Source organism: Mustela putorius, unplaced genomic scaffold, assembly GCF_011764305.1.
Source record: "Mustela putorius furo isolate JIRA1106 unplaced genomic scaffold, ASM1176430v1.1 tig00000867_pilon_pilon_pilon, whole genome shotgun sequence".
Lineage (NCBI taxonomy): Eukaryota > Metazoa > Chordata > Mammalia > Carnivora > Mustelidae > Mustela > Mustela putorius.
In genome coordinates, this window is record NW_025421501.1 from 4,169,315 (window position 1) to 4,179,878 (window position 10,564).

At 41.9% G+C, this 10,564-nt stretch overlaps 1 protein-coding gene across 1 annotated transcript; it reads right to left on the reverse strand.

The window, feature by feature from the left end:
* Positions 1-1,343: 1,343 nt before the first annotated feature.
* Positions 1,344-5,739, reverse strand: LOC123393462 (transmembrane protein 11, mitochondrial-like). Its single transcript, XM_045085473.1, has 2 exons — positions 5,698-5,739; positions 1,344-1,709 (listed from the first exon to the last, which is right to left on the reverse strand). The coding sequence occupies exons 1-2, from the start codon at positions 5,737-5,739 to the stop codon at positions 1,344-1,346; spliced, it is 408 nt and encodes a 135-aa protein (XP_044941408.1).
* Between the last annotated feature and the right edge of the window lie 4,825 nt (positions 5,740-10,564).

Genomic DNA, 10,564 nt, shown 5'->3' on the forward strand with positions numbered 1-10,564 from the left:
GCAGAGGAGATGTAAGGCCTCCAACGGCTATTGCAGGCCATTTGCTTCCAGTCTGCTGACTTGAGCTGAGACCCCTCACCCACCAGGGTTGCCTCTTGATCACTCTTAGTGCTCACACACATTCTGGGAGCTTCACAGTTCATAGGCAGGTTAGTTCCCTTGGCATGTAACTGAGCATGCGCTGAGGGCACAGACCGAATGGTGGAAATCAGAATCCCTGTGGCCGTAGGCACCCCTGGGCAGTGGGACCCCCAAAAGACTCCTTAGAGGCTAGCAGCCAGCCAGCCAGCAGGATGGCCCGGTCCTAGCTGGGCTCACAAGTAATCGAGCACCCTTTCTGTTCATTCATTCTTAGAGCAAATAAGTATGGCATGCACTCTGTGTCCCACTCTTGGCTCCAGAGACACAGCATTTAGTAAGACGAACACTGTGCCTGGCCTCATGGGCTTTTCAGTCCTAGTGAGATAACAACCAAGTAAATCCTTGCAGAGGTTTTCTAAGAAGAAATGAAGCAGGATGATGTAGTAGAGTGACTTGGAGACTATGGGGGGCTAGAGGAGATGTCTTTCCAGAGGGAGCGTTTGCATGGGCCCCGAGTGGAGAGTGTGCACAGGCAGAGCTGGAGACAGAATGTTCAGCACAGAGAGAATCCCCGTGAAGGCTCTGGAGTGTGCGTGAGCTCGAGTGTTCCAGAAATGGGACTGGGGTGACTAGCACATAGTGAGAGAGGAGAGGTGCTGGGTTTGCCTTTGGTTAAGTCACTTCCTTGCTCTGAGTTTCAATTCTTTCTGTAAAAGGTGGTAAGTTTCTCTGTGTGCTAGTCAGTGTCAGTTGGGAGAGGAAGCCCCTGTAGGTATTTCAAGCAGAAGGAATTTACTACAGAGCATTGTTGACAGAGGTGTTGGGAGGACAGGAGAGGCAAGGGGACAATAAGGACACCCACCCGATTCCCACTTGCTGGAGCAAGAGCTGAGCACCACACCCCTGGGGGTGTCTGCTGTCACCACTGCGGCCTGCAGTGCCACAGTACCTGGGCCTGGGATGGCTCCTCCCTCCTTCCCGTCTCCAGGACACCTGCCACGCCTCCTGTAGGCCCTGTCACCCGCCGGGGCATCTGGGAAGTGTGCCTTGCAGGCTTCCAGTCCTGGCTGCAGGGAAGAGTCTAAAAAGGCATGTGTGGGATGGACCGAGCAGACGGCACTGACATGGCTACGGTGCGCAGCTCCTGCGAGGAGGAGCGACGAGTGTGCGTCCAGCATATTCGGCCAGCTCAGACCCCTCCCCGCTCCTCGGGTCGTCTCTCCTGGGCTGGGTCGTTTGCTTCTCTCCCCGTCCTACTGCAATCATATGGCATAGAGTTTGTAAATCTTTACACAGTACACCAAGGCGGCCAGTGCTATCGTGTTGTGCAGTCTCTTTCTGTGCAAGTCGTCCTTCCGGACCAGCACCACCGGGGTGGAGGAAGTGAGTGTGTGCAAGGGCAGACGGGACAGTTTGTAGGCGTCGTACTCCACCTGGTACTTGCAGCAGGGGTCAAACTGCCAGGAGATGCCGTAGAGGGTGCAGCAGGCCAGGCTGAGCACGCCGGCGGGCAGCGAGATGAAGTGGGAGTAATCCAAGGGCAGGGCCAGCGGGGTGAAGAGACAGGCGGTGCCCGCCAGCTCGGTGGTCTTGTGCAGGCAGTTGCCCATGGTGATCCAGCGAGCCGTCTCGTTGAAAAGATATCAAAATGCAAATCATACACCTGAGAGTTTTCTTCCCTTCCATCCTTTCTCTCATCCTCAATATCCAGTTTTTCAACATGTCTTTAAGATTCTGCCACATTAAACCTCTTTCTCATTCATCCACTCCTTCTCTCAATCATCACTATTCTGGCTGGGCTGACATCATGCCTTGTCTGTACTATTGGAAGAACCTCTCCCCTCTTCACTCTTCTCCCGGCTTCCCCCCTTGGACACTCTCTCCTTCAATATCTTTCATTCACACTGTGGCATTCTAAGATGAAAATCTGATCATCATTCTCCCTAAAGTCTTCACAGATTCTCATTGCTCTTAAGGAAAAGGCAAAATTCCTCTCCAAGGAACTGCACAAAAGGTGCTTCAAGACCTGACCCTTGCTGACTTCCACAGCTTCACTTGGCCCCATAGTGACACTCACATTCACCTCTCCAGAAATGCTGGGCTTGAAAGGCACAATTTCTTGCCACCAGTCTTTTCTACTTGCTGTTCCCCCTGCCTAGCATCTTCCTCTCTCTGCTCCCTCCTCACCTGGTTTGTTCCTACTTACCCTTCAGCCATGTTACATGTCATTTACTCAGCTGTATCTCTCCTGGGCCCCTTCCCCAGACCAATAAGAACCTGCTACTATGTTTTCCAGGCATCCCATACTTGCCCCTCAAGCACTGAACGCCCAGGAGATTGGTTACAGCTGTTCTCCCTATTGGATGGTAAACATGCAGGAGAGGCCACGGCTGCCTTCATGACTGCAGAAGTGTCAGCACCTGGCACAGTGCCTCGATATAGCACTGTGTTATGTTCCGTAAATATTCATTGGCTGTGCTTCAGGCCGAGACATGCATTCTTTCAAATTTACAGACAGCAAACTCCTATTATGTTAAAATACCCGATCCTATTGAATCCTCTCAGAACAAGTACTCATTAGCTTCGACCATTTAGCACTAAATTTGTCACTATGGTACAGATTTATTAATGTAATACTGTACCCATGGAAAGTGTTGGGGTACCTCAGATAAGACTACTCTTTTCATGACTACAGATGATACAGATAATAGAGACATATTATCAGATTTATAGATATTTAAATATATATATAGATAAAGATATAATCTCCCATTGGTTCTATTTCTCTGGAGAACCCTAACACTCCTCAATGTGTCTAAAAGGTGACGAAGCAGAGAACTATCAAGAGATGTGGGAGGCTCCTTCGTTAAAGACCAAACTGGATCTACCTGCTTAGACTACACCCTGCTGGTGCTGTTTGATTCACCCACATTAGTAATTTTTACACATGGACATTACATACTGGCATTATAATGGGAACAAACATTTAAGGGAAATCATACAGCTGGTTTTTCAGAATTTTGCTTCCTAATAAATGAGTGGGATCCATCTCTTGTGTTGAGGGTGTGATGAGGAATCATTAACCAGAGACAACACTTGCAGATGCTCCCACTAATTATGTAATGACCCTTTCATCTTTCACCCATGGTCAGTAGTTCTCAGCCTGGACTGCCCATAAGAATCACCTAGCACAGTGTTTCTAGAATTAAATACCCATGCAGATCACCCAGGCATTCTGCTAAAATGCTGATTCTGATTCAGCAGGCTGGTCCTATATTTTGTTTTAGATTTTTTTTTAATTTATTTGACACAGAGAGAGAGAACACAAGCATGAGGAGCGACAGGCAGAGGGAGAGGGAGAAGCAGACTTGCCACCAATCAGAAAGCCTGATGCAGGGCTCAAAGTGGGGCTAGATCCCTGGACCCTGGGATCATGACCTTGCTGAAGGCAGACACTTAGGTGTCCTATAGTTCTACATTTTTAATTAGCGCCCAGTGACTGTAGTGCTGTGGTCCAGGGACTACGCAGTACATGGAAAATATATATGAGGCTTTAAAAATGAAGATTACTGGGTGCCCTCAGATAAATACAATCACAATCTTAGAGGAGGCCTGTGCAAAAAATGTTAAAGTTGCCAGGTGATTCTAAAATAAAACAAGGGCTAGGACTACTACATTAAAGCCTACCACAAGACATGAACAGACATTTCTCCAAAGAAGACATGCAAGTGGCCAAAGACACATGAAAAAATACTCAACATCACTTGTCATCAGGGAAATACAAATCAAAACCACAATGAGATATCGCCTTGCTCCATTCAGAATGGCTAAAATTAGTTAGACAGTAAGCAATGAATGTTGAATTGAATGTGGAGAAAGGGAAACCCTCTTACACTGTTGGTGGGAATGCAAGCTGGTACAGCCACTCTGGAAAACAGTATGGAAGTTCCCCAAGAAGTTACAAATAGAAATACTCTATGACCCACAAATGCAGTATTAGGTATTTACCCCAAAGATACAGATATAATGAAACGAAGGGGCACCTCTACCCTAATGTTCATACTAACAATGTCCACAATAGTCAAACTATGGAAGGAGCTGGGATTTCTTTTGACTGCTGAACAGATAAGGAAGATATCTATATCTATATCATCTATATCTATATCTATAATGGAATATTACTTAGCCATAAGAAATGATGAATATTTACCATTTACATCTATGTGGATGGAACTGTACTCAGTGAAATAAGAAAATTGGAGAAAGACAATTATAAGTTTCACTCATATGTGGACTATAAGAAACAGTGCAGAATATCATAAGGGAAGGGAGGGAAAACTGAATGGGAAGAAATTAGAGAAGGGGACAAACCATGAAAATTCTTAACTATGGGAAACAAACTGAGGGTTGCTGAAGGGGAGGTGGGTAGGGGAATTGGGGTAACTAGGTGATGGGCATTTAGGGGGACACATGATGTGATGAGCACTGTGTGTTATACACGACTGATGAATTGTGGAACACTACATCTGAGACTAATGTTGTTTTGACTAATTGAATTAAAAAAAATAATAAAACCTGCCACAAGAGCTGTCATTACATCGGAATTATACAGTCTTGTAAGAATACACGGCACAGTAATATTTACAAATGTTATTATTGGTAAACATTAATTAAAATATTTCTAGAATGTAGGGAAGTCTTAGAAGGCAGGGAGGTGAAGAAGAGGAATGTTATCATACCTGAAGAACCATCCTGCAGAACATCACACAATTTTGCAAGACCCTTGAATTGGAAGGACCCTAAGGGTCCAGCTCATTCACCCTCTGCCCAACTTACCCCGTGTGTCTGAGGGTGACTCCAGCACAGTAACTTAAGGTCCTGTTTCCCTTTATTAACTAAGACATGTGAAGTGACAGCTTCTGTAGTCATCACCTGTATCTGCAACATCCTTTCTCACATCTCCTATTCTATACATCCCTGGGCCTAAGAGACTCTGGATCCCAAAGGAGTCTAGATCTTAAAAGAATTCATTAAAGACCCAGCAATCCAGGATTCTTAGCACAAATGCTCTGAGTCCTGGAGCAGTGACTGATTACATCGCTGATCTTAACTGACTATGCTTTGGGGGAGTGTGGGGAAGGAGAGAAGTTCATAATATGGATGCTTAATCACTCCCTGTTTAGGGAATGGACAGTAGTGTGGGGCTGGAGCTGACGTTTTGGAAGGTGAGGGGGGATGCTTAGAGAAGCCATAGAAAGGGGCAGGGTCCAGGCTATGAATATTCTAAAATATTTTACAGTGTAAAAGGCTTTATCTTGTGGGCAAGACGAAGTCATCAGTGGTCTTTAAACAAAGTACCATGAAAGACACATATTTTGGAAAGATTCCCAGGGTGGCATAATCTCTCACTACAACCCAGTTTCTCATGAACATGCAAGGGGAGAGATAAACCTGCAGCTAATAAAGATTAGATCTCTATGACCCAATCATATGCAGATGCATAGAAAGTATTGAAATAAAAGACAGCTCTCCCAGATTGTTTTCAATTCTTCTTCACGCAGAGATAGAAAATGAAACTCAGATTTGAAACTCACTGAGGTACTTCCACACCATTACCTCTCTTGGAAAACCTTTATAGAACTCGGTGACCACCATCATTTCTACTTCTTCCCAAGTGTCAGATTACCCATTTTTCAGTTGTTCCTTAATTGATCAGTTGTACTGTAATTGATCACAAGGCTATAGTTGACATTTATAACTCCTTCTTTCACTACATGTTCTATGTTCTCATTGGCCATCATCTCAGCTGTATGGGGCTCTTCCCATAGTATAATGAGAACCTTCATTCCTAGGGAATATGCACCCTTTTTGGTCCTGTCTTTATTAGGTTATTAGACTTTCCATTAAGATTTATTATTAAGTAGATAAAGTAATAAGTGGCACCCAAGTGTGCCCCAGGATTTCAGACATGGTCCTATCTGTCCCAATTGTATAGAGCAACCTAGACTCCCCTTGGTAATCAATATCACCACCTCAGGAAGAATGGCAACCCTGCTCTTCATATATCAGTTCACATAAGAACAGAAAAATGTCCAGGTGGAAGTTCATTGAATTGAACTTCCAATTCAGTGAAAACATCGCTATATGAAACCATCCCCTGATAGTAATAAGAATTATGTGGGACACTTCTTGTGCTCTATATTCCTTGTTTTAGCCACAGCTACAGTAACTGCACTGACTTCAACTAGCACCTGAATTCTGCTGCACATGCTCCTTTCCAGCAGCTGATTGAAAATATCATTTTCCACAAATTGTCTTTGCATCTTTGTCAATTCTGCTGCACATGCTCCTTGCTTCTCTAATGCTACAAAACAGGATGTTGGCGGGGGGCGGAAGGGCTTTCTTAATACCCATACAAATATTGAGGTGTATGATCCACTTTGTGTGAATTGTAGGGAGTGTGAGGTATTGATTATTAATGATGATTATTATTATATTATTATTCACATGGAAATAAAGTTTTTCCAGCAGCTGATTGAAAATATCATTTTCCACAAATTGTCTTTGCATCTTTGTCAATAATCAGGTGGGCAGTACTTTAGTGGATCTATTTCTGGACTCTATATACTATTCTATGCTCTTGTACCAATCCATATTTCTATATTTTCTCCAATAGCACACTTTTCTGACTGTTTTAATTAATAGTAAGTCTGGAAATGAGGTAGTATGAGCCCTTTAACTTTGTTTTCTTTTCCAAAATCAGTTTCTTTTTTTTTTTTTTTTTAGTTTCTTTGCTTTACATATAAATTTTATAATCAGATGGTCACTTTGTACCAAAGAAGTCCTGAAGGAATTTTGATTGAAATGGTGTTCAATCTCTAGATCAGTTTTGGTAGAGTTGACATCTTAACAATGTTGAGTCTTTCATCCATGCATGATTTATATCTATCCATGTTGTTCTTTGATTTTTGTAATCAGTGTTTGCTGTTTTCAAGATGTGGATCATGCATATATTGTGTAAGATTTATACATAAGTATTAAGTGGTTTGATGCTAGTGTAAATAGTTATTTATTTATCTATCTATTTATTTAAGAGAGCGTATGAACAGGGGGATGGGTAGGGGGACAGGGAGAGAGAGGGAATCTCCAGCAGACCCCCTGCAGAGCTTGGAGTTGACAGGGGGCTCCATCTCATGATCCTGAGATTAAGACCTGAACCAAAATCAAGAATTGGATGTTTAACTGACTGGGCCACTTGGGAGCCCCTAAAATAGTACTCTAAAGAGTTTTTCCACTTTACATATGTTTATTGTCAGTTGATATAAATTTCATTTTAACATATTAGCATTATTTTATATTTACACACAGAAATAAACTTCTTAATACATTACCTTTATATCCTATGGTAATACTAAATTCACTACTTCTGAAATGACTTTTTATGTTCTTTGGGATTTTCTAAATAGACCATTCAGTTGTCTATGAACAGAGATGGTTTAATACTTTCCACTCTATATAACTTTTATTTTCCTTGTCATTTCTCACTGCTTAGGATTTCAAATATAAAGTTGAATAACAGTGGTAGGATCAAACATTTTTACTTTGTCTCTGAACTTAGGGAGAAAGCATTCAATCTCTCACCATTTAGTATTATATTACCTAAAACTTATTTTCACCACCTTTTTATTTAAATCCCAGTTGGTTAACATACAGTGTAATTTTAGTTTCAGGTGTACAATTTAGTGATTCACCATTTACATACATACACCATTTACATACATACAGTGTTCATGGCAATGAATGCTCTCCTTAATACCCAATCTAACCCATTCTCCCTGCTTCTCCCATTTGTCCACCACCCCTTCAGTAACCATCAGCTTGTTCTCTATAGTTAAGAGTGTTTTTCCTGGCTTGCCTCTTATTTCTCCCTCTGTGTTCATTGGTTTTGTTTCTTAAATTACACATATGAGTGAAATGATATGGTATTTGTCTTTGACTGACTTATTTTGCTTAGCACAACACTCTCTAGCTTCATCCATGTCATTACAAATGGCAAGAGTTCACTCTTTTTTTAATGGTTGAACAATATTCCTTTGTAGATATATGTCACATCTTCTTTATCCACTCCATGGACATTTGGGTTCTTTCCGTGATATGACTATTGTTGATAATACTGCTGTAAACATCAGGGTGTACTGGGGTGCCTGGGTGGCTCAGTGGGTTAAGCCTCTGCCTTCAGCTCAGGTCATAATCCCAGGCTCCTGGGATGGAGCCCCTCATCAGGCTCTCTGCTCAGTGGGGAGCCTGCTTCCCCGCCCACCATCTCTCTCTGCCTGCCTCTCTGCCTACTTGTGATCCTGTCAAATAAATAAATAAAATCTTTTAAAAAATCGAGGTGCATGTATCCTTTGAATCAGTAATTTTTATATCCTTTTGGTAAATACCTAGTTGTGAAATTACTAGAATTATTTAAAATTAGGGTAGGTTTTTTTTTTTTTTTTTTGAGAAATCTCCATACTGTTTTCCAGAGTGGCTACACCAGTTTGCATTCCCACCAACACTGCACCAATTTGTATTCCCATTTCTCCTCATCTTCATCAACAATGGTTTTTTCCTTGGTTGTTCATTTTAGCTATTCTGACTGGCATGAGGTAATATCTCTGTAGTTTTGATTTGCATTTCCCTGATGATGAGTGATGTGGAGATTTTTCACGTGTCTATTGGCCATCTGTATATCTTCTTTGGGAAAATGTCTATTCATGTCTTCTGCCCATATTTTTGGTGTTGAGTTTTACAAGTTCTTTATAGACTTTGGATACTAACCATTTATTGGATGTGTCACTTTAAAATGTCTTTTCCCATTCTTTAGTTTGCCTTTCAGTTTTGTTCATTGTTTTCTTTGCTGTGCAGAAGCTTTTTATTTTTATGAAGTCCTGGTAGTTCATTTTGCCTTAGGAGACATATCTAGTAAGAAGTTATTACAGCTAATGTGAAAGAGGTTACTGCCTGTATTCTCCGCTAGGATTTTGTTGGTTTCCTGTCTCACATTTAGGTCTTTCATCCATTTTGAGTTTATATTTGTGTATGGTTTAAGAAAATGGTTAAGTTTCATTCTTCTTCATCTTGCTGCCCAGTTTTCTGAACACCATTTCAGGAAAAGACTGTCTTTTTCATATTGGATAATCCTTCCTGCTTTGTCAAAGACTAGTTGACCATGTTGTATGGGTACCTTTGGGGGCTTTCTATTCTGTTCCACTCATCTGTGTGTCTATTTCTGTGCCAGTACCATACTATCTTGATCACTACAGTTCTGTAAGAGAACTTGAAGTCCAGAATTGTGATGACTCCAGCTTTGCATTTCTTTTTCAAGATTCCTTTGTCTATTTGGGGTCTTTTGTAGTTCCATACAAATTTTGGGATGGTTTCTTCTAGCTCTGTAAAAAATGTTGGTATTTCTAAAATTCAAAATCAATTAATTAACATACAGTAACTATTAGTTTCAGAGGTAGAGTTTAATGAGTGATTCAACAGTTGTTCATTACATTAAGTGCCCTCCTTAAGGCCCATCAACACCCAGTTACCCCATCCCCCCACACACCTCCATTCCAGCAACTCTAACTTGTTACTTGTAATTAAGAGTGTCTTATGGTTTGTCTCCCCCTTTTTTTTTTTTTGAGGGAGAGACACAGTGAGAGAGCATGAGAAGGGAGGACAGAGGGAGAGGCAGACTTCCCATGGAGCTGGGAGCCCGATGTGGGACTCGATCCCAGGACCCCGGGATCCTGACCCGAGCCGAAGGCAGTCGATTAACCAACTGAGCCACCCAGGCGCCCCTTGTCTCCCTTTCTGATTCTGGCTTGTTTTAATTTTCCCTCCCTTCCCCTATATTCATCTGTTTTGTTTCTTAAATTCTACATATAAGTGAGATCATATAATACATATGATATATATTTCTCTTCCTCTGATGATCAAGTTCCATCCACATCATGGCAAATGGTAAGATTTCATTTTTTTAAAGATTTTATTTATTCACTTGACAGAGAGAGAGGAGTGAGATAGAGAGAGAGAGTACAATCCAGGGGAACAGTAGAAGGAGGGGGAGAAGCAGGCTCCCCACCCATCAATTCAGGACTTGATCCCAGGACCCTGAGATCATGACCTGAGCTGAACCAGATGCTCAACCAACTGAACCAACTAGGAGCCCCAAGATTTCATTTTTGATGGCTGAATAATATTCCACTGTGTGTGTGTGTGTGTGTGTGTGTGTGTGTCCATTCAGCTGTCAATGGACCTTTGGGCTCTTTCTGTATTTTGTATACTTTGAACATTACTTTTATAAACATTGGGGTACCGGTGCCCCTTTGAATCACTATGCTTGCATCCTTTGGATAAATACCTAGTAGTGCAATTACTGGGTTATAGGACAGGTGCATTATCAACATTTTGAGGAACCTTCATAGTGTTATTCAGAGTTGCTGTAACA